Raw genomic sequence first — 27,078 nt, forward strand, 5'->3', positions numbered from 1 at the left:
GGCCACATTTCACTAGCCACTGCCTCTGAATGTACTTCTTACGCTTACCTTTTGGCAACAGATGGAACCGAGCATTCCGTGGATTGTTCCTATCAGAATTGTGGCAATATTTCGCGATACAGTGAGGCATATTTGAAGAGAGAAACTACAGTAAATAACATGGAGATCAACGTGTCCTCGAAAACCAAACGCATGGTTTACGTCACGTCCGGAAAATGGAGGCGCCCACAGTGTTGATGTTATTTCGGTATATAATCAGTTTAAAATCACTGATAATGTCGTCGGATTAAAAAAGAAAAAAGACTGGCAGAGACTGGTCTGTTTTATCGGATGATAATTATTTAAAAATGAGTGTCATGAGCATACCATTCCTTTAATAAAAAAAAACAGGGAAAGTCTTGAAAAACACTGAGAGTTGAGACTCAGGGTGCAGGGTGAGGGTCTCAGTGCAGGTATTCAGGCTCCATTGAATCCCCCTCTGGTTCTTGTGCTGAAAGAGGGAGTAACAGACAGGAGAAAGGGTTATACACACCTATATAGCACACCTATTGGATGGGAAATTGCCTTGGGGAGATAAGGTGTGGTCTCTGTTCCCAACTGAAGTTATGGAACTTTATTATCTGTGAGTTTAACAAAGTATGACAAATGGCATCAGTAACAGATGTGATATGAATTTCTATAAAGTTGTCTCACATTCTTGGTCATATTTTATATACAGTATGTAATGAGTATAACATGTCCAGTAAGTATAAAGTGTTTCCTAATACTGTGTATTCAACCACTATGGAATATGTATGTGGGCAGACAAAACTGAGTTGTTCTGTGTGTGAAGTAACCTCAAGTCACTCCGCAGGCACATTTTGATGCAGACCAGTTTGTCAAGACAAAAAAGGGCAAGACTAGGCTGAGAGCAGAGGCTATACCCACCATCTTCGTGCATCGCCCTGTGGCGAGAAGAGAAGGGCCCCTGCACCACGATTCACCCCGGGACCTGTATCTACAAAGCCCATAGCTCATGATCACAGCTATAGTGTGAAAGGTGACACAGGTATAATAAGTATGAACTCTTAGTAACAAAAGTAATATTTCTTATTTTTAAGTGGTATAATATTTAAAATGTTCGAACATTTGCCATGTCTTCTACTTACATTAGTCTCAAAGATTGAGGGAAGAAGGGAAGGGATCACTGCCCTCCACCTGCCAGCACCCAGCCAGAGGAGCGCAGACAACAAAAACAAGCAAGGTGTCCCGTTATGTACCTGGAAGTTTGGGATGGCAAAATGGAGTAAGAGAGGGACTTGAAAAACCTTGGTGGCTCTCTACTCATGTTGTTACAGTTGTCTTGGTTACAGCTCTCAAGTTTTTTTTGTGCCATTTCCACATCTTTAGAAAATATGAAATAAAAAATTGAAGTAAAATCAACCTCTTCTCTGGAGAACAAACTTTGATTTCTCTGTCTTGTGAGTTTGCAGTCTTGCAGTTTTGCCCCTCCACCTGTAACATCACTGCCCCTCCACCTGCCATACAGTAGGTTACTAACAAGATTACTTATATAATACAGTGATAGAATACATGTTTAGTATGCTTACTTATATAAAACAGTAGTATTAAACTTACCTTGTGTTTTCACTCTCACTTAAGTCCCTCTCCCTTTGCCATCAATCCAAAATCAGCTGAGCTGCAACATTATACAGACAGGTAATAATCAACATAATCACAAGGACACAATATGGCTCTGCTAAAAACACTCACTCTTACACGCACCAAAGTTATATTTATCTAATATTTAACTCCCTCCACCTCCGCATACAATCCCGTTTAGAAGCCCCTCTTCTCTAATTCAACACGTTGGACGAAATGACATTAAGAGAACGGAATTTACAATTAAAAGGCTGTTCAACGTGTGTTGCTAACTTGCTTCGGTATCCTAGCTTAATCTGTTATCTGTAAACGTTCCCTAAATCTACTAATTTAGGGATAATCCACTGACATCCTTTAATACACATGTTCATTTGAATCAGATGTACTGATAATATCCGCAATATACATCTTTAAACTTCTTCTTACCTTTAAAAGTCCGTCACGAACGGTCTATGCTGCAACTCTATAGCTCTGCTAGCCTTGGCGCTAACTTCCGGGGAACGATTGAGAGGCTCCACGATCCGCCATTGCTGTAAAAAAGTGGTCCATTGGAATGAACGGAGATGACATAACTCTCAGTCTATATGGCGCTGGCTCTACCTATATTATGTTAGAGTAAGAGAAATCAGCTCCATCTTTACCAGTTGCAACGTTAAAGAGTTAAACACATTAATGCATCAATAATTATAATGTTATCATATAAAATACATTATTCTGAAATGGCCATTTGTGAGGAGTAGTTTAACCTGTTAGACCCAAGCCTGTTTTTCAGGTCTCAGGCTCGAAAATGACATTTATAGAAGAAATGACCATAACTACACATTTAAAAGGGGAACATTAATAATCCTTTTTCGCAAAGTAATGATAAACCTGTGAGTTGGATGTAGAAAAGTCAGAATCAATATAGATGTTTTTTATTTTAAAGAAAATTCAGATTGAACATAGTAAAAAACTGTAAATTATAGTGTTCGTCCAAAAACTACGTTTTACTTATAGTGAAAACTACCCTTGGATGATGGGTTAGTAGACTAAAAGCTTTAGGAATCCAAAGTACAATATATAATAAGTACCCTGTATCAAGATTGATGCAACACAAGTGACATTTGACATTTTTAGAGAGGTTTAGCAAAAAAAAAATCGAGTTCTTATCATAGAGTGATAATGTATGTACCAAACGATTCTGTGTCATCTCACGATGCGAATCGATGGGTTGGATGTGCAGAAAAGATAAATAATAAGGGTTTTATGAGTGAGTTTCTGTGCAGTAATCTGTTAGCATTTTTCGCTCGTTGCTAATTCAGAGGCTTTCAGTTAACATTGTGGGTTTAAAAAAATAAATAAAAAAGATCAGTTAGCTGAGTTTCTTCCCGTTACATGGACATAAAACATTCATAGTTTATTACATCTTAAGAAGCCCTCAGACACTTTTGCTTGCAGACGCTTCGGCGGGTCCGTGGGGTTTAAGAGGTTTGGTACTTATAATATTTTGTCACAGCAGCATGAAGACAAGTATTGCATATGAATGAAAAGTTAAATCAATTACAATATAGAAATAAACAGCACATGTATAGCCTACATAGCATATAAACAGTAAAAAATCAACAAAACGGAACAATACATAATAGCTACATAGCAACAGTGTGTGTTGGAGGAGCGGCTCTCTCTGTAAGGAAGTGGCAGATTTTTTCCGGCTGTGTATTTTCAAATTCTAGCGCACTCGAGCTGGTTTCTACAAAATTACCTACCCCACCTTTAATAAACAGATTAACAAATAGAATTGAAGTCAGTGTACTTTTGATAGGCCAGCCCACGACTGAGAAAATGTTAACAATGTAAACTATTTACATTATAAGTTAGCAAGTAATTAATAACAGTTTGGAATAACAGTCCATGAATTGTCCATGTTTAAAAAAAATTGAGTTCTTTCATAGACTGCGTTATGCGTTAATTGTTGCTAGCTTTTATTTTAAAACGTCCACACCATGTGTTCCCCCCTGCAGTTTGCGGCGGAATAGATCAGTCCGGGAGTGACATCACCATCGGGGCAGCCAGAGGAGCTCAGTTTGTTGTTTGTTGTTTTGCTCGGAAGTGTTGCGAGCTGAGCTCTGCCCGTCTCTACGTTGAATTCAAAACCTGCAATCCAGTCGACAGCTTTTAAGAAAGATATTGTATCGTGGTTATTATCATTTTCATCTGCATCGAGCGAAAAAGAGGCCGGAAACATGAAATGGATGTTCAAAGAGGATCACTCCTTGGGTAAGGGAGGAGGAGGCTGCTGTTTTTAAAGATAACAAATATCTGTTATATTTCAGTTACACTTTCTGAAGAGGAATCCTATATTTGGGTGATAGAGGAAGTAATTAGGCTTTATTGATTAGTACATATTTTCAAATACTTCGGGCAGCACAGACTGGCCTGTCCTTTAGGCTTTTGTTTATACAGGAGGCTCTGGTTTGCAAGCTAGCTCTACCGACACATAACATCAGCTAATATGATTGACAGCTGATGTAAACGGCATTTATCTCGTCTTTACTTTAAATACGATATGTTGGGTCCCTGTATATGAACAAATCGTGCTGTCTTTGTTCTTATTTCAACTCTGACGACAACCTGGTTTCAGGCTGGCGATGAATGTTGACACGAAGGAGACTTGCTAAAGCCTCCGTTATGTATTGAGTTTCAGTAAGCAGCTGGATAATACAAACGGGGATGTGTGGTGTAATACAGTTTATCATTTTATTTCCTCTACTTTTCACTTGGTATTACCTTAGGCCCGCCCGGCGTCAGCAGGACAGAACACAAGTTGTTTTGGTAGGCCTGAGGGCTGGTTTAGCCCATATTAAAATAATGTCAACTAGCACGAATTATAACAACACGTATAAAACAGGGGCAACCCTTTGCATTTAGGAATATGACACCAAAACCTAACAGGCATTTGAAGCACTCTGCATTCACAGTCTTAATCGACTTCCTGTTGACAGGCCAGCTGATTGTAACTACTAGTGTTTATCAGGCTTTACAAATAGTGTCCATGTTATTTAGAATGAGTTTTATGTGTGGTTATTAGAAGTGTAGCTGCTTCAAATGTTCAAAGTATAAAACTAATGAGAATACTGCAGTTGGCAACCACAGTGTTATTGTTGGTGTCAGTGACTTCATTACCCATAACCCCCTATGATTACTGGGAAAATTAGGTTGTTTGTATCCAGTTTCAAATACACTATTTGTATAAAGCATTAGTTTTCACTCTTGAATAATCAGTTGATCTTTTTCCTATTTATTGATTAGCAGTAAAGAAACAACAAAAAGTGAATTAAGCAAATCGTTTTTCACAAATGTGGCATTGGTCTGGCTATATATCTTTAAACATAATACAAGAAAATAAATCATAAAAAGCAAGAACTACAAAAATGAAGACATGTAAATACAATAGTAAAATGTAAAAAAAGATATATATTTTCAGTTTTTGTTTATCTGTATTTTTATACCTACCCCACTTTTAAAGCCGGTTTCTGAAATGTACCTACCCCACCTTTAAAGCCGGTTTCTGAAATGTACCTACCCCACCTTTAAAGCCGGTTTCTGAAACGTACCTACCCCACCTTTAAGTGGTGATGTTTTATTGATGATGCATATTCACATTTTAAGTGACTGGATTTACGGATGTTGTCTCCTAATCCACAGCAGCTGCTTGTGAACCTTTCACATTAGCGGTTAAGTATTGATCTTTGTCCATCACTGTCTTGCCTCTTGTCTCTCTACAGGAGTTTGTTGTCATGTCAAACACTCCCATCATTAACTCAAATGTTCCTTTTTGTCCACCAGAACATCGATGCATAGAGTCAGCCAAAATCCGAAACAAGTACCCTGACCGGGTCCCGGTAAGTGAGACTTCAGAGATGTTGCAGCTGATTTAGCCTGCTTAGTGATCCATTAATGGTCTATAAAATCAATGCTTCTGTTTGCTGTGTCAGGTGATTGTGGAGAAAGTGTCTGGATCACAGATAGTGGACATCGACAAGAGGAAGTACCTGGTCCCCTCTGACATCACAGTGGCTCAGTTCATGTGGATCATCAGGAAACGCATCCAGCTGCCCTCAGAGAAGGCCATCTTCCTGTTTGTGGACAAGACAGTGCCGCAGTCCAGGTGAGGGCCAAGACACCGGGGAGGGGAGGGGCTTTAATCAATTTCAAAGATTCCCAGTTCCTAGGCCGAGTAGCCTGAAAATGCTGCAGAGTCTGATTCTGATTAAAAAAAACTATTGCAGTTTTGACGGTCAGTTTGTGCCCTCTAATGTCCACAACAAGAATTAACAGACTTAAATTAGACTGTGTCACTCCATTAGTTCTAACCTGTTCATATGTTTGTATAGATAGATAGAGATCCTTCCTAAACACAAACTTGTGAACCTGCAAACAGACAGCAGGAGGTAGACATGAAATTAATTGAAATCCATTTTTGTTAATTGATAAATCATTGTATTCGCTTTATTTGGCAATAATGTACTTCTCCCAAAGGAAGTTTAAACTGAATATGTATAGGTTTTTGACATGTAGTTTTGTGTGCTTGATTTGTCCAAAATATGTTATAGTTTGCTATAATTTCTGAGAAAAGGGTCAATCAGTTGTCAATATATTTGAGAGCTTTAACCAGAAAATATTCCGAATTTTTGACTCAAAAAACACTGAAGTAAGTATCGATTTGCCAAAGAAAGTTGCATTTGTTTTCTTTTAATATATGAATCGACTTATCTAAAGCTCTTTAAGGTGCCACTTTCAAAGCTGGGCTGAGGTCATTTGTTCTGTAATGTTCTGGCGTCACACAAATGCCTTTTATCAAAAACGATTTGATATAAAACTAGAGTCAAATCACGTGTACAGTTTTTATCAAAAGGATCCCTGTCAGACTGGATAAATTGACTTTGTCCTTTTTTAATTTCCCCTGTGGCTTGGTATCTCAATAATTTCCTTCTCATGGTTGAGTGAAAATGTGTCAGGGCTTCTTTTTATATTCAAGAAAAGAACATTTGTTGAAAATAAATTAGTCGAGGCGCTGGAGTAAGAATATGAAGGGCAGGTTGAGGGATTTTTTGTTGTACCTTTTTATGAATACACACCTGTAAAATATTAACTGGAGAACAACTTGGGAAAAACTTAACTTTCTGCAGAACACCACAAGTTAATGTTTGATTTGGACTGGACATTAAGGCTGATTTAACACCGAGACAATCCTAACAACATCCAGATGTTTCTCGCTGTAGAGGTGCACATCTGGTGCCATCCTGAAGGTCCGGTAGAGTAATAACTGTGGGAATAATCCTGAATCAAGTTAAAGTTTTACACTAAACTATCTAAATCTGTTATGCGTGTCAGTCTTTCCAGATAGATGCAAATAATACCAAATATGTCAATATGAGGATTTTGTAAATATTATAAGGAGTCCTGGGTTTGAATATTTCATTTCTCACTTAAAATGTATGTATTCCAGTAGCTTCTAGGAAGAGCTGGAATTAGATGAGTCCAGTCCTTGAATGCACCTGAATTTCGTTGTATATTTGTACTATGACAGTAAAGTATCCCATCTTATCTTAGATGGTACGAAATATACAACCCACTTGCTGTTAGTTTGGAAAGAGGGTATCTATTAGTATTATTGAAAAATGTATGGTATGGGTTTCTTGGAACAAGATTTTATTTTCGTTGGTTGCAATGAGCGGTTCATTTGAGTAAGTTCTCGTTCAAGATAGACTTTGTTTTCCCTGAATAAAGCTTAATGGTAATTTAGCAAAAATAAACTGATTCAGTTACTGTTAATTTGGTTTGTAAGTTGTAAGACAATTGGTTCCTACTGAAGACATCATTTATAAACGGTCCTCTTCTTGGTTTAGCATCACGATGGGGCAGCTGTACGAGAAAGAGAAGGACGAGGACGGCTTTTTATACGTGGCTTACAGTGGGGAGAACACCTTTGGCTTTTAAAAAAGCAAGAAAACCACGATCTGGACCGGCCTCACCTGCTCGACACCCCCCACCCCCACATCTAATCACAGCCCTCTCTGCCCCTGGAGGAACGGCGGGGAAACCCCATTGAGATTGAGAGACATGAACGTATCAGAAAGACGGACGACTGCTTTACCTGACGGGATAAACATATATGAGCGCACTGGTGTGTTTGTTCTGGCCCATGTTGCACCAGTTCTTTAAAGAGTCATAGATTCAGTTGTGTATAGTGTGTTACATTTTAATTATTTGTGTTATCTTGTTGTGATTTGATTGTTTGTAGGAGGAACTTTGATTTTTTTTTTCACATTTTAAATAATACGCGTGAATGAATTTTGCTTTAGTTATGCTTCCTCTTTAAAGGCAATATTTAAAAATATCTTTTAATTTAAATATTTGAAATTGAATTAGGATGACCTAAACAATAAAATATTCAAATGGAACCTGGTTGATGTTTTTATTGTTTTATTTGAGCACTTTAATAATGCACATGTACAAGTGCTGAGATTGAGTGTATAAGACAGCAGCTCATTTGTCTTGAAGCCTAATAATATATCATTATTATGTCTGTATACTTTTGTCGACAACTAGATACATGCATATACACTATATATTTTGTAAATACTAAATATATACAAAATGTAAAGTTTACAAACAAAACTGTTTTCAAACCATTTATTTTGTATTCCTTCAATGCTCTCTTATTCTGCAGACACCAGTGAGAAAAGTGCACCAAGACCCACGAAGCTAATATAAAGGCATTCTAACTTCACTTAATGCTCCTTTATGAAGGTGATCGTTTTCCCTTAGTGTTAAATAATTTTGGAGGATGTTGTTCTGTTGTTTGTTCTACAGATGGGGGTTTCTGTTATTTTGTCCACCCCATTGAATTAATTGTTGTTCCAGCATTCAAGCAAAAGTACAAAGCTGTAGAAGCTATTTAAAGTAAAAGAAAACGCTCTGCTGTAAAATGTCAACTACTTTATTCAGCTAGTCCAGTGGTTCCCAACCAGGGGGGGGGGGGGGTCACCAGAAGAAATCTGAGGGGGCGTCACATGACTAATGGAAAAGCACGGAAGAAGCTATGGTGAAATCTGTTTTGGGACTTTTCTCTAACCTCTGATTTGTTGCTGGGATTGGAGTTTGTGGTCCTGTTGAAGTGCTATAATACTGCCAGGTGTTTATTATTTTGTCTACCACATTTCATTTTGTATACATAACAGGAATAGCTTCTACGACATTGAACACTTCCCTCCCAGGTACCAGATTGCCAAAATCAGATTAATTCCAGTGGTTTAATATTCGCATGTTGAATATCACATAAACAGGGGTCCATGTACTTTTGGCCCGAAATCTCCACTAGGTGGTGCCAGAGCCCTATCTCTCTAGGGCTCTGGGTGGTGCTAATGAGTCGCAAGCATGTGTCTAATGACGAGAGATACATTTGGGTTCTTACTGAAATCACACAAATCTGAAATACTCTAGTTATTACATGTCATTCTTACATCCTTCCTGCTGTAACAATGCATCTGAATGATACAAAGCATGTTGCTGTGGAGACGAAGCTTGACATATTTGCGTAGTTTTATACATCTGATCTTTATTTTTTAGTTATGAAGCCTTCATGACATATTTGAAGCTTGGCTCAAGCTGCTTTGAGCCATTTCATCTAACAGGTTTGAAAAATGAAAAAGTTTACAATATACTCAACACACCATTATAGTTATATTGTCATCCAAGTTCCCTCCAATGCCAGAGCCTGGATGAAAAACTCACTGTGAGACACATGGTTGAAAGTACAATTACTTAAATATTGAATGTAAAATCAGGTATAGTTTCATTTTCTGCTATTTCATATTTTCTACTTAGAGAAAGAATATTGTAGTGTACTTTACTACGTTTATCTGATAACTTCTGTTGCTTTTTCTAAGATATATTAATGATATGATCATCAAATTAAATTAAGATGTAATATTAAAGACACTTTATTCACCGTTCAAGAGGGAATTCATAAGATACCCAAAAGTACAGTTTGTTGTATCACTTTTATCAGCTGCAACATTACATTGATGAACACATTAATGCATCAATGATTATAGTCAAATAATAAAATATGACATACATGTATATATATTATGTAACTGTAATATTATTCTATAATTGACAATTCTGCATAATGAGACCTTTTACATTTGTAACTACATGTTTTGATGGTAATACTTTTCTGAGAACTTTGTTACACCCCTGGATACACACATTATATTCACTTTTACTCTGAGGCGCAAGATGTCTATAGTATGCTGTTTTTTTCTTTTATACAGTATTCGCTCATACTGTATTCAAGACTTCTTTTACCACTATTAAATCTTATCTAATTATTATGGCACATTTTATTATTGATATCTGTCATCACCTTTATTACATCGCTCTATGAACAGTGTATACATCCTTGCAGTGGTGGAAAGCACTTAAGTATATTTACTCATTTCCTTTTTTTCCCAAGAGCCCCCCCAAATGACTGCTGTTGGAAGTTGCGCCCCCCCCCCCCCCCCCCCCACACACACACACACACACACACAAAAGGGGGGGGGGGGTGCAATAGCGGTAATTAAAGTTTAAAAGTCTCAAAATGCTACAACTGTCACAAACTGGATGGATGTGAAGTATTTTGTTAAAGGAGGATGAAAGCGTAATTAATGAGCACTATTGGAGTGACTTTGATGGTTATTGGACTCAGGATTAATTCATTTGGATTCCCGCTGTATGAAGAAATGAAAGGACGGCGCGGAAGTGGAAACAATTCACAAAGGGATTAAACTGTTTAAAACACATGCTCCATGCTCCAACAAGCCGTTTAGGACAGAGAGTGAATACCTGGTGAATACACATATACAGAGATGCTGTATGAGAAACCAATGTGATTTTGGAAAATTGCACAATTTAAAATCTATTCAAGTGGACAATGGAAATATGATCAGTAGAAATGGCCATGACATGGGACCTTTAAAGGTGGGGTAGGTAAGTTTCAGAAACCGGCTCGAGATACACTTTTTGTTATATTCCATGGAATGCTCTTAACATCCCGATAGCAATGAATATCTGAAGTGCTTTGACAAAAAATCCATAAAAAAAATTCATCTGTAGGCTATTAGCCGTAATACTGTAAAAAGTACAACGATGGCCTACCTGCCTGTCAGCCTTCCATCGGGGCACAAACTTATCTCGTGCCCTCATTGGTCATGTTCGTGTGTGTTGGAGGAGGGGCTCTATAAGGAAGTGGCAGATTTTCTCCGGTTGTGTATTTTCAAATTCTAGCGATCTCGAGCCGGTTTCTCAAACTTACCTACCCCACCTTTAAGTCAAATATTGAAATCAGGACTTTCATATGTAATGAAGTACTTTAAGACCATTTTACTTCTTCTTAATTAAATAATCTGAGTACCAACACTGCAACCTTGCATGGAATGTATGCACTTAATGAAGTAAGTTCCATTCTGTCAACGTTAAAATTGTCTTACTCAGTCGTTTTCTTTTAATACTTTCACTTCCTTGTCTTTTCTTAGCAGTCTTTCTATAACCATGCTGCATACTTGGTAGTAAACAGGCAGCACTTCCCTCATTGGAAGCTCAGAGGGTGTAGAAAGGAAGCTTGCTTGTGCTTTTAACCACACTTCCTCATCCTCAAAACAAAGATTTCTTGGAAACCATTTCTCTCTCCATCACTGAGGCAATATGCGTTAACTTTCTCATGAATTTGACAGATCATCATTCTCATGGTCAAATAGAAGTTGTTCAAAGTGATTGCCATGAATTTGGTATTAAAGGTATACTTCACCAACAAAATGGCCATGCATATAATACTAACTCACCTTAGGCGCATTCACACTGCGGTACTTTTCCCACAAAGGTTCATGCGAACTTAGTTCATGATCGCGTTCACACCAAAAAGAGCCGGTACTAAAATTTGTTCATGCGAACCTTTTTACCCCCTCGAAAGTCCCTGCTAGAGAGCAGGGACTTTCGAGCGGCTCTTTTGTGAGAAAAGAGCTATATTTCTGATTGGCTGGGCGGATTGCAAACCACGCCCCGTAAAACTCCCAAAAAGTTTTGTGAAGCCGCCATTTTATTATCCTCGCATTAGCATTATTATCATTAGCATTAGCCCAGCGCAGAAACGCAGAGAGACTAACTTATGGAAACACAAAATCAAACATGGGAGCGGTGGAGATGAGGAGGTGTCGGCGTTCTGGTGATTTACTCGGAAAGAGTTCGCATGAACTAAATTCGCATGAACCTTTGTGGGAAAAATACCGCAGTGTGAATGCGCCTCTTGTGTGTTGACCTTTGATCCTTAAAGAAAAGTTGTCAGGGTCTGTTTATTTTTCTGTTGATCACCAGAGCCTGGATGAGAAACTAACTGTGAGACACTTGGTGGTTGAAATGCAATTAATTAAATACTGTAGGCCAATGTAAAATGTATTCTGCTATTTCATATTTTCTCTTAGAGAAGAAATATTGTACTTTTTACTTTACTAAATGTATCCAATAACTTCTGCTGCCTTTTTCTGAATTATATTAATGATATAATCATCAAATTAAATTATGATGTAATATTATAGGTGAAGATAACACTTTATTCACCGTTCAAGAGAGATATTAAAAAGTAGATAGCTCCACTTTTATCAGATGCAACATTAAATGCATGATTTTATCAAATAATGAAATATGACGTACTTAATTGTAATATTATTCTATAATTCACAATTCTGCATAATGAGACCTTTTACATTTGGAACTACATGTTTTTATGGTAACACTTTTTAAAATATTTTAAATGCAGGATTTTTCCTACCCTGTATTTCTTCAAGCTATGTTACTGATCTGAGTACAAGAGCCGCGTTCACACTGCGGTACTTTTCCCACAAAGGTTCATGCGAACTTAGTTCATGATCGCGTTCACACCAAAAAGAGCCGGTACTAAAAGTAGTTCATGCGAACCTTTTCCTACAAAGGTTCATGCGAACTTAGTTCATGATCGCGTTCACACCAAAAAGAGCCGGTACTAAAAGTAGTTCATGCGAACCTGGGACTCCCAGCAGCTTCTACTGAAGCCAGTCCCCAACTCCGGGGACTTCCGGCCGGGGACTTTGGGCGGCAGTATACGCCGTGAAGTGGTTTGCGGCCTGCCAGTAAACCCAAAGCAGAAGAAGAAGAAGAAGTGATGTCAGAACTAAAGAGTTCGCAAGAACTAAGTTCGCATGAACCTTTGTGGGAAAAGTACTGCAGTGTAAACGCGGCTCTTGTTCCTTGTGTACTGGTTTTTGTTCCTGTTCCCCGGTTTGTACATGTTCAGTTTTTCCTTGTTTTCTTGGTTATCGGATTGTTTGTGGATTAAAGATCGCTTTTTTTAAACTACGTGACCTCTTGTTTTGTACTGTGTTTGGGTCCTGCCTTCCTACTAACACCCTTACACATGTTCGTTTTCCTTGCATAGCTTCACAATGAGCGAAAAAGTAAAGAATCAAAGAGAAGTCCTGATGAACTGAAACACGTTTTCATTTACAAATGTAATTAGTCTTGGGGTTCCTCAGGTAACCATACTCGGCCCACTACTCTTTCTCTTGTATATAAATATATAATGACTCTTATCAGTGTTCTCTACTGTTTGCCAACAAAAGAGAAATATTATTTTTATTTCACACAATGATGCCTGTTAATGTGTGTAGCAATACAATTGTACCTACACGGAAGATTTCAGCAATATACAGGTGCATGAAATTATGTCATCATATAATCAGAATGATGAAGTGAAAACACATTTTTGTTAATGACTTCTTCAATGTAAATCCAGCTACACATTGTTCTCAGAAATGCTGATGTCAAGTTTTCTGTTGTAAACGGATGAGGAAGGAAAGTCTCATCATGTTAACTCAATCTCAGCTCTCACAATACACTACTAATGTACTACTAATAATGCATAAACTTCCAATATGAACTGAAGTGCTACAGATTCATGTATTTCCATTGCTGCTGAAATATTATCACCTACAATGTACTGTTCTAATACCATGGCAACTAAAGCTCAGTGGAGGAAAAAGTATTAAAATAATCGACTTCAGTAAAAGTAGCGATATCAAAGTATAAAACTACTTCATTACAAGTCTTGCATTCCAAACCTCATCAATGTAAAAGAACAAACAACACATTGTTCTTAAAGTACAAGTGCCGTGGCTACTGTCAGTGCTTTACTTTATTTTATTTTATGATGCATTAACCTGCATCTAGTACTTGAATGTTGCTGTTCATCCTAATTTGAAAAATTCTACCATTATGCTTACTATTTAGTACTGCTATGATGGACAGCATATATTACTTAAACATGCTTGATTTTTGAATGTGTGCATTAATGTCCCACAATGCAATGCCTAAATGAATCAGAAAGATCTGGGATTTTGAAAAGAGTAAAGGACTAATCTTTGGAACGATAATTTGTGATTGAATGTTCTGCAGCATTTCACTTCTGAAAGGTGTACTGAAGTATGGAGTCAATGTTCAGTTTTCCACTGCCATTCAACATGCATTTCATTGCAGTGTTTATATTTGTGATTTTATTACAATTAAGAAAAAGGCTGTTACGTTTTTAATCTGGGATACCAAGACATATTTGTGCAGCAATTAACAGAGATGTAAAGTTATATTGAAGTGTGAGCTTGCAGATAAAAGGCCTTCCATAATGATGGCAGTTATATCCAGAGAAATCTAAAGGGAAAGCAACAATCAAAAGCCCTATCCATATTCTGTGTAACACTTTTTGAAGAATTGTTTTACATGTAATTATTGACGTCACATTTCCTCTATAGTGCAGAAAACAGATGTTGAGAGCTGTAAGGGGAAAAAAGAACTTTGCTTTCTGAGAACATGACTCAGCTATGATGGGGAGCTGTTGGAGGCAGGAGTTGTATAAATACAGGGAGCACAGAGCAGGTTTCTATCACACTTCAAACCTTGAAGATTACAAGCTTTCATCCCAACAGAAGCTCTGCCATCTCTGAACTATGAAGACTCTGGTGACTCTCGTACTTCTGATCTGCGTCCTGCGTCACTGCACTGCCGGTCAGTATCTTTGCTGGATTTCTCTGTGAGCTGTCAATGTAAACTGTGTTTGGTATTAAGTGTGTGTTTGTTTGTGTTCACAGCTCCGGTCGGACCATCAGCACCACAGGATGGATGTTGTAATGGCTTCAATACAACAAAAATTCCCAGAAAAAGGGTGACACACATGGCGAAGACCCCGAGTGACTGTGAATCCCAAGCAATTGTGTAAGTTTATACACGTGTGCATGTTAATCTAATACACCCCATGTGTTTCTTAGTTTATGTAAATGCAGCAATAATACAAGGTATGAATATTGTATAAATATTATATTATTAAAAAATGTTTTGGGTGAAATAGAAAGTAATAATTAAGGAAACTAATAATTAAAGCAAAGTAAAGTAACAGTACCTCATATTGTAGCAATTACACATCTTAAATAATTATTTTATTAATGAATGATTACTTGTTAATGGTAAATGGACTACATTTTCATATTATAATCTTGAATCTATGTGTCTAGTCTTAAGGCTTACTGAATGCATGTTCAACGCTCTGCATTATTCACACATTTAAAAACACAACAGTGGTGACAGGACATACAGTGCCAGCTGCTTATCAAGGAGCAAAAGCAACAAACAGTAAAATAAATCATTTGAAAATAAAGCATTGAATAAAAGATCACAGACAAAACCCAGTGTTCTTTTAGTAAAACCAAAAACCTCCACCAGAGAGAGCTGTTTAGTTAACCAGCATGTAAACTGTTTATGTCTGGTACTTAAATATAGTACCATTTCTACTGATTTTATACTTTTTTCTGCTACTTTATTTTGAAACCTTACTACAATTTGGGGAAATATTTAGCGTTTTAAAGCTATGATTACTTAGTTACTTACTTTGGTTGAGATTTGATTCAGATTCAAAATACAGTACATGTGCATGTATCATATGTGATGTAGTTAACAAAATATGATTAACATTTTACAGATTAAATTACACAACGTGAAACATTTACGTGAAATTGATCTTACACATTTATGCATAAGTAATGCGACAATAATAATAATTCTAGTGATTGTTATTAAAGGTAGTTTAACATTCACAACTCAACATTATGAGCCTTTTGAGATGATTTAGTTCTGTTAAAAACAAACAATACCCTATTATACTGATGCAGGTTTTAGGCTGCTTTGCATTAATGACACTTTGTTTTCTTGTGTTTCTAACAATATGCAATTGTTTTCTTACAGAATCACAACATGTCTGAAGAAGTTCTGTATTGATCCTAACCTGCAATTCGCAAATAAACAATTGGCACTTTTCGAGGAGTCACCATCTAAACATGGTTTCAATCTCAAACCATGTGAATAAAAGAATACAACTCACATTGTGAGTGTCTTTTAAGATAAGACAATATCAACTACTACTGCATGTTACTGAATTAATATTAAGATGTATGAGTTCTCATTTGTGTGTATGACACGTCCTAAATTAATATTTGGAAAACATTGTAAATGTATTTTTCCTACACAGTAACTGTCCCTTTTAGAATAAAATATTATCTTTGTATTTAATGTTAGATGTTATGCTGTCTTTATTTTGGAGGCCATTGGTTTAAAGCGAGACACAGAGTAACCTTCACTCTGCTCACTAAAGCTGTTTTACATTCATGCAACATAGCTATATACTGTATATTGTTTCAAAGGAGGGAACAAACACTGCAGCTTCTGTGTTGAAAGTTATTTGACATATGCAGTGGAGTTACTTTACACCACTGTTAAGTAACACTACTACATACATTAAATTCCTAGATTTGGATTATTGATAAAAAAGTAATCAACAAATATATGACTATGCATTATCGATTAAACTTCCCAGGAGTATTTTTGTTAACTCAAGTGCGCTCCACCTTTACCCGCTGCTCATTAAAGTGATGAACACATTAACACATCACTTGTTTTAATCCAAGAATATAAAGTAAGGTATTGAATCATGCAAAGCTTTACTTGTGTATACACTGTGATATTTACTTCAGTAAAAAGTCTGATCACTTCTTCTTCCACTACTGGGAATCAGGCTCTGTGTTTTGGTTATGCAAATAAATGTGTGCAAATGTTTGTGAATTTGATTGTCTAACAATATTTGATGTAAATTATAAATGTGCACACCAGTATCGGATTTTGTAAAGCTTTCAGCAATACATTTGTTGGTCTTTTAGCTGTATTAATTAGCTTTGATGGGCTTTACAGAGGGGACGATTGAGCTAAATGCTAACGTTAGCAAGCTAACATGCTCACAATGACAATGCCGAGGTTTAGCACAAGTTAGTTTAGCATGTTAGTGTGCCACTATTTGATGTTTAGCACCAAAAACAAAGTGCAGATAAGGTGAGAATGAAATATTTGGTCATAGTAATATATGGAAATATCAAATACCTTGACTGATGATGGCAGTTTAAGTATGCATTGGTAATGATAAAGTGAATGCTTATCCTTATTCATAATAATGCATCATATATGCTGATTACATTTGTATTAATAATCAGAATCTGCAAAGTAAAGTTATTCCTTCGTAGTGAAGGAAAATATTTAAGTAGCATAGCATGGAAATACTTCATATATAGGTCACATGCAAATCAATAATGTAATTTCTATCTTACACATATGTTGGAGAAGTACTTGTGCATAAATAAAAGTAGGAGTACCTGAGTGTAGGAATACTCAAGGAAAATACCTGCAATCAAAATGTTACTCAAGCAAAAGTACAAAAGTATTGTATCAAATATACTTAAAGTCCCAACAGTAAAAGTATCCATTATGCAGATTGGTCAATATTTTAATAATATATATGATGTGCATTATAATTATTGATGTGTTCAATAAAATAAATGTGGTGCAGGTTTGAGGAGAAGGAAGAGGACGGTGGCAAATAAGAAAAAGTGACTGTTGGTGACTTTTCAATGTCCCCATTGTTTGTGGTTTGAGTGGACGTAATCGTGCCAGCAGCAGTGTTTGAATAAGTTCTGGAGAGACTGAAAGAGGCTCTTCAAAAACGCTCCATCTGTCTCTCCAAACACTAACAACAGATGTCAGCGTGCGGAGGAGAGTTTGCTCCTTTTCAAATGCATCAGTGGACAAAATGTGCACACAAACCGAAGAAATGTTTTGTTTAGCATTCATTTAAATAATAATTCTGTGAGGAACGAAAATGCTAAATGTTGGATTTAATTGCCAAATCAGTTGAATGCAAGTACAGAATAATAACTGGTGTCAGAGAAAAAGTATTGACATACTATTTAACTATTTTAAAAGCCCTTTGGATCAGCTGGAAAATGCATTATCACAAAGTAATTTTTATGGAAACCCTGAAGTGGTTCTCACAGGACAAAAAAAAAATATATATATAAATATCTCCTCCATCACTGCACAGCCCCTTAACTCTTTAAATTGTAAAGCAGAATTGATACCTGAAAAACAAACTACATTATCCTAACATGCATGCAATACATTTCTGGGTGTTTTTTTTGTTGAGTTGGAGCTGTATTTTTAAGAGTGGGTACATGATATGACAGACATTCCTGCCAATCGCTTTCACACCATTCCACTGATCAGGTGTTGGTTAGATGCCAAGATAAACAGCAATGTGCCAACAATGACAAAGAAGAAGTCTGCAAGCTAATAAACATGGATGTAAACAAAGTAGATATCCAACTTCTTAGAAATATTAGCTTTACACTGAATTTAAACATACATTTTGATTTACAAGTCACACTATAATGAGCAGAGAATATAGGGATGGATAGATTTTGTGGAATTTTCCTTCAGATTACATTACATTTAGCTGACGCTTTTATCCAAAGCGACTTACAATAAGTGCGTTCGACCAAGAAGATACAAACTTGAAGAAAACAGAATCATATAAGTACATCAGGTTTCATAGAGCCAAGCATTTCAAGTGCTACTCAACTGGCTTTAGATAAGCCAGTCCTTTATTAGTATATAAGTGCTTTGTTAGTAATTCTTTGTTAGTAATTAGATGACTAATTGTTTCATTCACTACCGGCTAACTTCAAGATTAACGTTACACTTTCTTTCCAACCATGTATTTTGATCTAAAGATGATCGGTCCTTATCAGAAGGTAATAGCTATTTTTCCAAAGTTAACTGGTGCTACATGGTAAGGAGTTACAGTATGGTTTCTTTGTCAAATACAGCTTACATAACTTTGATGAAGAGTGAACACACCATTCATACTCTCAGGCAGTTAAAACAAGAGTTTATTGTGATTTTAAAAGTGTCTGGAAGTTAGACAAACAGCGAGGCAAGAGACAAGAATCTCTACATTAAACGTCCAATACATACAAGTCTTAAACATTGCTTCCCAACATATTCCACAGCATTTAAGAATATTGTAATACTACTTTCAGGCAGCAAATTGATATCCTCTGAAAAATCTACTGACAAAAACATGACACTTGTGCTGTGTTATCTATCACAGTGAAGATTTTGGTCACGATTAGTTGTTTGTATTGAAAGCATTGTCCCTTAATAATACAGCTTGATAGTGCCTTTAAGGACCTTCCAACACCTGAATTAGAGTTGGTAAAAAGTGTGATCATAAAAATAAAAAATAAAAACAAAACGTGCAAGCTATGAGGTTATTAGCTGGATGAAGTGTATTTAGCTGTCTCTCATCTCTGCTTCTATTGGATTTGAAAAAAGTGACTGTTGAATTACAAAATCTCAGAAAATATGCACAATATATTATATTATATACTATACTATATTATGAAGGAATGTGCAGCAGAAGACAATTTAACATGTTGTCTTCGCCAGCTTAATTGTTACCTAATAAACAAATTAAGCAAAGCAATAGATTCCCTTTCATATCAGCATTTACTGTTCAATGTGCTTGTTTCATTATTACAGGCGATGACAGAAACTATAAAGGTTTTAGCCAGCTAACCACAGTTTGTTTCACGATTGTATTAACACTAAGGTTACCAGCAGTACTGGTAATAATAATATCTGAATGAAGTAGCCATTCGTTTCTATGCCACCCTGGTACAGTTAAAGGAGTTATTGTTGTTAGTTTTATCATTCTGTTAATTTTCCGCCACCACAATTGGACCAGATGAGTATTGCTAGCTAGAACCTCTCATTTTCTTTTTTTAAATAACGTGTATGAAAACTAACATCAAGTAGGAATTAGTGCTAAGGTTAGCAGGCTACGCTAACAAGCGTCCTGAATACGATTGTAACAGTACAAAGCTCCAATTATTTTTTAAAGGGATATTATAACATCTTCTAATGACTGACCGCTAAAGCTAAGTGAAAAAGCCTTGTGTCAGTGTATGGTTAAACAGCATGAGTGCACGAGTGCATATATATATATATAAATATATATTTTTTAAATGTGCACGATAGTTGACGTAAGATAAAAGTCTATATTTGCATACACAGAAAGCTATGGTAAAGTGTTTATGTATGGTATTTGCTGCTATAAAATAATGCATAATAACCTTACTACTTAAGTACTAGATAGTTTGTTTGAAGCGCCAAGTATTAAAGCATGAATCATGAATAGGAACAGACAAGAAGTGTAATACACTGCCCACAATATAACAGTCCTTTAGAGTCTAAATGTGCTTATAGAGTAGGTTGTCAAGTGTCACCATTTCTAACACATACTTACCGAATGAAAGAGTCTGATTGCTCTCTTCCTGGTCAAACTAAAAAGCTGTTGCTGGAAGTGTGGATTGGTGACTCCTACTTAACACCCCTCTGTCATTTTCCTCCTTCAACATAGACGCAAACTCATCTGGTGCCAACTCCATTTTGGACAAACTCTCCTCTGTCTCAGCAGCTATTTCCTCGCCTCTCTCCTCTTTCCACAGCCGCTCGTACTCCTGCTTCAGCTCCTGATATGAGCGGGAGAAAGTGTGGAAGATGGAGGTGGCAGGGAACGCCATGATAAGGATGCCGCTCAGGATGCTTGTGAGTGCGACTATCTGTCCAGGGATGCTGCGTGGCACCATGTCGCCGTACCCCACCGTGGTCATAGAGATGATGGCCCACCAGTAGGAGGCCGGTATGCTGCTGAAGCTGTGTTGAGGGTACGTGGCAGCAAATGGCGCCAGCTCACTCTCTGCGAGATGAACCAGAGGTGAGAACAGGGTCACGGCCACGCAGACAAACAGCAGCAGCAGGCTGAATTCCCTAATGCTGCGCTGCATAGTTAGCCCTAATGTCTGCAGGCCCAAAGAGTGGCGAGCCAGCCGCATCACGTACAGGATCCTCAGCGCCCGCAGCAGGCGCAGGATCAGACTCAGTTTGTCCAGGTAACCTCTGCTACCTGCACGCATGATGACATCCTCCTCAGACACATCTCTGACATCAACAACCAGGGAGACATAGTAGGGCAGGATGGCAATGGCATCGATGATGTTTAGGGGTCCACGAATGAAGTTTAGCTTGCTCTCAGCATTGGAGAATCGAATCACAAACTCCAAAGTGAACCACGCCACACAGATGGACTCCACCACAAACATGCTCTGACACTTCTGGGAGCACTCGCCCTGCAGACACAGAGACGAACTTTGACAAGAAGACACTGGGAAACATAAAAGGGTCACCACCAAAGTCACACATCAAGTCAAATCTATTTACTTTTTACGTTACGGAAAAATAGACTGCTAATGAAAAGAGCGTTAAACACCTTTAATTGCCGAGGTTTTTGTCCCTTGAAAATAGTCTTTAAAATTGTAACTTTTAGTTTTACTTTTGATCCAACTTTTTAGCAATCGTTTGAGTGGGAGAAATAAATCTGTTGATAATTTCAGTGAGACTTTGGAAGCAGACTGAAAGATAGCAGGGAACAAGAAAACAAGACTTTCTAATGAGGAATGCTTGTATCAATGACTTGATCTATAGTTGTTTGAGTGCAAATAATGAGCCTCTTTCTATTTCCTGACAAGAGAAACATGAAGGGTAGCATTTCATTCAATAGTTTTAATCAAGAGTTCTTTCGCAAATGGTATACAACTCAAAAACAGCGTTAATTATTTGTGAAGAAAGTTATATTAAGAAAAAGATAAATAAGAGCCTAGCAATAGCAAATGTCCTTAGGCATATCAGGCCTCAAAGCTCTAAGCTCGTATATTTTCAAGCACATCTGATATTGCAGTTGCTGCTTGTCTAGTTCTTATTGACGTCAAGGGGCCATTGTTATATAAATGACCACAACCTTCACAACATTTGTCTTCTTTGACAAGTACACATTCAGCTCTATGTCATCTTTATCACCACCTGTCAAGCAAATTGTCTAAAGCAAGTTTAAACAAATGGCTCACATTGAAGGTGTCTGCCAGGCTCCAATGTAAAAACAACACGGCTTTCCAGAAATTAAAAGGAATCTTGGCTTGGAAACACAACCCCAGAGGATTGTTTATTCCAACTATCATCAATTCACTATGTATAAAAAGCAAGTTTCAGCTTGAACAAAACATTATTTAATTTGTCTGAGTCTTGATTTGCGTGATTGATTGTAGGCCTCATCAGGGAGAAATCAATCTCGTCTCCAGCTTAATCAAATAGCTAATTCAGTCTCTTCAGAATGAGAGTTAGTTATACAATCAATGCTCCAGCCTGTGTGCTTCTGTTGACTCAAACACAAATCAGAAATCTGTGATTTAACAGTCACATTGGCAAAAGACATTTCTCAACAACTCTTCGCCCCACGCTTAAGGTTTACAAAAATCCCTTACTTTGATTATCAATCGTGCCTGTATTTTTTCTATTAAAACTGTCTCCCATTAATCAAACTATTTCATACATTTATATATATTTTTAAGTACAAATTACATTTTAGATTATTACATTTTATTTTATTATTACTTGGGTGACTATTAAAAAATGCAACAACATGTTTCAAATGGGCATTAATTATAATTGTGTTGGCCTCCCGTAAAAATAACATTAACATATTACAGCCTAATAAAGATCTTATGACAATTGTGTCATTATAAATGTTCCTCCTAAACATTCTATCAATGTCTGTTGTAGGTGCTTATCAGTTTTTGTATTAAGCTAAAAATACAAAATATTAAAAATGCTGCTGATGAACTGGTTAGAGTGAATGAAAACAGTAAAGCCGGACAGAAAAACAATGAGCTTAAAGCCACTGAAATATATTAATACACACGCTGAGGGTCTGCAGAGTTCATTCTTACAAGTATAACTCAGTAATCCGATCCATTATTGAGATATAATTATTCATGAGTGCAGCTTTAAGGTTGGATCAAACATTTCTTAAGACAATAATCCTCACAGACTGTGTTTTGGTTCATTGGATCAAAGTGAGCGACAAGAATTTATTTGTAAGTCATGCATTAGGCTAGCAATACTTAATTATATAGTTTGTACCATTAGTGTGATTAGTGATAACACGTAATCATTAGTAACACTAGATGATTATTTTTGTTGTGATGTGCTGATAAGTAACCAGGGCTGAGTAGTACATTTCATTGACACAAAACATCTAATAGTTCTCACTCTGTGGTTTTAATAGATTTAATACGCACCCTGGACTCTTCATCTCTGAGGTCTGGCATGGTGCTGATGCACAGACTGATGACAGTGACCAGCACCATGACGACAGAGAGGCAGGCGAATATCTTCCCAGCCAACCCCGACTGAGGGTTTTCCACCACTTCTCGCAGTATCCAGGTCAGTTTGTGATGGCCCTTTTGTACCTCTGTAGCGCTTTTCTTCAGCATCACCCTCTTCTGCCTCCACTCCTCTTCCTTGCGCTCTCGCTCGACCACCTCCTCCACACGGGTAATCATGCGGCGACGGCAACAACGCTCCATATGGCCTGGGTCCACACCCCAGTAGTCAAGCTCATCATGGAGGGACACTGCACACAGTTCTCGAAGCAAACGGAGTTTCCCTGCCGCAAGGAAGTTGAGGATGACCCTGAAGGCTGATGGGTTTCGGTCAAAGAAGTACTCTTGGCACGTCTCGTCATAGTCGTCGCAGAGTCGTGCAATGTCCTCCGGGGTGGTACATGACCGCAGACGTCCAAGACGACTTTGTGGGAACTGCTCCAAGGTGCTCCAGGGAAATGTGTAGCGATTTCCTCCCACATTGATAAGAACCTGCAGGGTGTGGTCGACCACATACGAAGCTTTGGGGTCACGAAGCAGCTGGGCTCGCTGGAAGTAAACACCCTTGATAGTTTCAGTCTCTGGGATCTCAGTAAAAAAGCGGTCGAGGCTGCTGTCATCGCTGCTAATGGAGAAAGTGCTAAAGTCGTGGTTGGCATTGCTGATTATAGGCATGTTGGCTTCAGGATGTGTGACGGGATGGAGCAAGTATTTGTATCTCCAGTTCACGGATGGTTAGAAGGATGATCCACTAAAGCTGTAAAAAAGAAGAAAAGTTAAATACAAAGTAATTTGTTCTTATATCAAGTCCTTATGGATATTTATTTTAATAAAATAACAAACTTTTTTCAAAGCCTCAAACTAACATTTTATTTATGGAGGAACGCAAGGTTATGTCCTTGGGCTCCTGCTTTTCAGTATGTTTCCAATCTGGGCCATCATTCATTGACATCATTCATTTTACACAGGTAGGGGAATTCTGTTGATTGAATAATGTATTAATTAGCTCATTAAATAAGAACAAAAAAGTGCTCTTCTAATATTTCAGTAATGTGGGTTAGAAAAAGCGAAAAGAAATGCTGTTAAAAAAAACATCACAGCACTCTACTTTTAGCCCTGACACCCTTTCCTGTTGTCTTCACACCAATGCATGCCTTGATTCATGGCAACCCTTACATGGCTGCTGAGTGACCTTACAAAATCTCTCAAGCTCGGTGTGAAAAGTGGTGTAAAAAAGCCAGAGAGGCCACCATTCCTTATGTCGACGACGACAAGGCCTACAAAAATGTAGCTCATTTGACTACAGTTTTAACAGTATTTTTAATATATACACATCTGCTTGGATGCAAAAACATTATGTCTGACCCTATAGTGGTATTTAGCTATGCAGGTGGCTTTGGTTTTGGTTTGACCTTACTGTTAACAGTTTTCATTGGAACTAATTTCTACCAAAGAGATATTCCATTGATTACTGTTTAAAGCATTTTATGTGGATAATTATGGAGTTAAATACAATTCTAGATCTAGAATCTAGAAATGGATGATTGTGATTGTGAGTTCCAGTGTTTCTATATTTAAAATATAATTTAAAGATACTGTCAGCAAAACGAAATGCACATACTATACACAATAACAGTATTTCTGTAGTTTCCAGCTCTCCTGCATGGATGTTAGGAATTGAAAGCCCAGAGAGAGATGTTGCTGTTTCAAATGTTATTTTCCAATGCTTTTAGAGCCACAAAATAAATGTCATTGTAACCTTTGTATTGTCATTGAGGCAGTCATCTCAGGAATGGTTGTATGAAACCTTGACTAATAAATATGCAATCTACATGGCTGGATTTTTTGCTGAAATGTTTTTGAAGCTTGTATGCTGCAACTTGTGTTGATAAGAAAGAATCCTAAGCGAAATCCTATTACAAGTGCACTATCAAACATTTTGCACATTTGACGGAGCTATATTTAGTCTACATCATCAACTGTAATGCCTGGTTAGGTTGCCCCTGAAAGCTTTATGATACAACGCTGACTGTCAAGTTGTTGAGACAAACCAAGTTCACTAAGTACATGAGTATAATTTTGAAGTTGAGTATTTCACTTTAACTCCAATTCCATTGCCAAATAAATGTGTGTATTTTGGAATAAAAATGTATTGTATTTTTTTTATGGAATAATTATTTTTCCCATTTATCGATTGATTGTTAGGTTTGCATTTAGTGAGAAATAGTGTTAGACAAAGCCAATGTGACAACTTTGTGGACTTTGTTTTGTCCAACCAACATCGACAACCCTATCCTCAACATTAATACACAATTGTAAAAAGACAAAGCGAAAAATCTTCACGAATCATGATAAACACCACTTTTGGTCAGGATGAAATCCAATGGAAAAACATGTACCACTGGAAAGCAGAGTAAAGTCTTTACTCTGATGTTTGAATTAATTAGAAACACAAGTTAGCTGCAGGACATTTTGGGGGACACCTGTTATTTAACTAACCGCGTGCTAAAGTTACACTGTAAACAAAATAGTATTATTTTCTGGCTTCTAATATAGCATTCAAAATAAAACGGTAGTATTCACTCACCTTACAGTGCGCAGGTGTTCTGCCTCAGTCTCTGTTATTTGTTCCATGCATGTTTTCATCTGTTACACTGTACCAAAGAGGCTCCTCGTTAATTAAGACATACTTGTTGTATATTTGCTCTAACTGTAGATCGAATCAGACCTCCGCTCAGCAGAAGAAGTATTATTACAGTTTATAGATCCGCTCTGAAGTTTGCAGGCTTGCCGTGTGTCTGTGTAGCCTCCCCGGTGTGCACACGTCGCCTCAGCTCCGGAGTTGGATTAAATTACATTAAAATGATTTGCCTATCCACAGATCATCGCTCCGCTTCCATTGGTCACCGCCGCTCGCGAGGAGAAAGTAAATGCGATTATCTAACGGCGGTGGCCTCCCTAAACCTGCCGCTGTATTCTCATCTCTGTTTGACAGCAGGACCCTCCTCCTCCTCCTCCTCCTCCTCCTCCTCCTCCTCCTCCTCCTCCTCCTGCTCCTCCTCCTCCTCCGCTTCCTCCTCCCCCCCCACTTTCACCCGCCTCCCCTCCCTCCACCTCCCTGCTATCTCCAGCTCTCTCTTCTTCTACACTGTAAAAAACAATGTTAAGGCGATTCAACTCAGAGTATGGGGAAGCTAGTTAGATTAGGCTATTACCAGAGATGGAAGATATACTCAAATGTTCTACTTAGGTAAAAGTAAACATTTCAGAGTGCAGGGATACTCTGTACAAATCCTTTATTCAAGACATTACTCAAGTGAAAGTACAAAAGTATTAGCATCAAAATATTCTTAAAGTTTCAAAAGTAAAAGTACTCATTATGCAGATTGGTCCATTTCAGAATAATATGTTTTGGTTATAAACATTAATGGGTTGATGTGTTTATCCAGCTGGTAAAGTTGGAACTAATTTCAGTTTATTGTGAATTTAATCGAGGTGTATCTCAAGTATTTTTAAGGGTTAGGGTTTGGGTTGCTGATCCTATTATTTATTATGAATCACTATCTACAAAGTAACTTAAAGGTGGGGTATGTAATTTATTTCAGAACACTTTTTGTTATATTCCATGGAATGCTCTTAACATCCTGATAGCAATGAATACTTTGACAATTAAATACAT

The 27,078-nt window shown here is 37.4% G+C and overlaps 2 protein-coding genes across 2 annotated transcripts; one reads left to right on the forward strand and one right to left on the reverse strand.

Annotated features, from left to right (window-relative positions):
* Positions 1 to 3,658: 3,658 nt before the first annotated feature.
* LOC117443025 (gamma-aminobutyric acid receptor-associated protein-like 2) lies at positions 3,659 to 7,742 on the forward strand. Its single transcript, XM_034078980.2, has 4 exons — positions 3,659 to 3,897; positions 5,467 to 5,522; positions 5,616 to 5,788; positions 7,530 to 7,742. The coding sequence occupies exons 1-4, from the start codon at positions 3,864 to 3,866 to the stop codon at positions 7,618 to 7,620; spliced, it is 354 nt and encodes a 117-aa protein (XP_033934871.1). The 5' UTR covers positions 3,659 to 3,863; the 3' UTR covers positions 7,621 to 7,742.
* An 11,250-nt stretch (positions 7,743 to 18,992) lies between these two features.
* Positions 18,993 to 26,380, reverse strand: LOC117461934 (voltage-gated potassium channel regulatory subunit KCNG4-like). Its single transcript, XM_034103932.1, has 3 exons — positions 25,987 to 26,380; positions 23,316 to 24,156; positions 18,993 to 21,311 (listed from the first exon to the last, which is right to left on the reverse strand). The coding sequence occupies exons 2-3, from the start codon at positions 24,072 to 24,074 to the stop codon at positions 20,466 to 20,468; spliced, it is 1,605 nt and encodes a 534-aa protein (XP_033959823.1). The 5' UTR covers positions 24,075 to 24,156; positions 25,987 to 26,380; the 3' UTR covers positions 18,993 to 20,465.
* Between the last annotated feature and the right edge of the window lie 698 nt (positions 26,381 to 27,078).

Source organism: Pseudochaenichthys georgianus, chromosome 3, assembly GCF_902827115.2.
Source record: "Pseudochaenichthys georgianus chromosome 3, fPseGeo1.2, whole genome shotgun sequence".
NCBI classification, from domain to species: domain Eukaryota; kingdom Metazoa; phylum Chordata; class Actinopteri; order Perciformes; family Channichthyidae; genus Pseudochaenichthys; species Pseudochaenichthys georgianus.

Bases quoted from the DNA above. Each gene is read 5' to 3' on its own strand.
- LOC117443025 (XM_034078980.2), top strand. From the start codon at position 3,864: ATGAAATGGATGTTCAAAGAGGATCACTCCTTGG. The intron at 3,898-5,466 runs GTAAGGGAGGAG...TTTGTCCACCAG, and splicing joins CAAAGAGGATCACTCCTTGG to AACATCGATGCATAGAGTCA. The intron at 5,789-7,529 runs GTGAGGGCCAAG...TTCTTGGTTTAG, and splicing joins AAGACAGTGCCGCAGTCCAG to CATCACGATGGGGCAGCTGT.
- LOC117461934 (XM_034103932.1), bottom strand. From the start codon at position 24,074: ATGCCTATAATCAGCAATGCCAACCACGACTTTAGCACTTTCTCCATT. The intron at 21,312-23,315 runs GTGCGTATTAAA...CTGTGTCTGCAG, and splicing joins TCAGAGATGAAGAGTCCAGG to GGCGAGTGCTCCCAGAAGTG.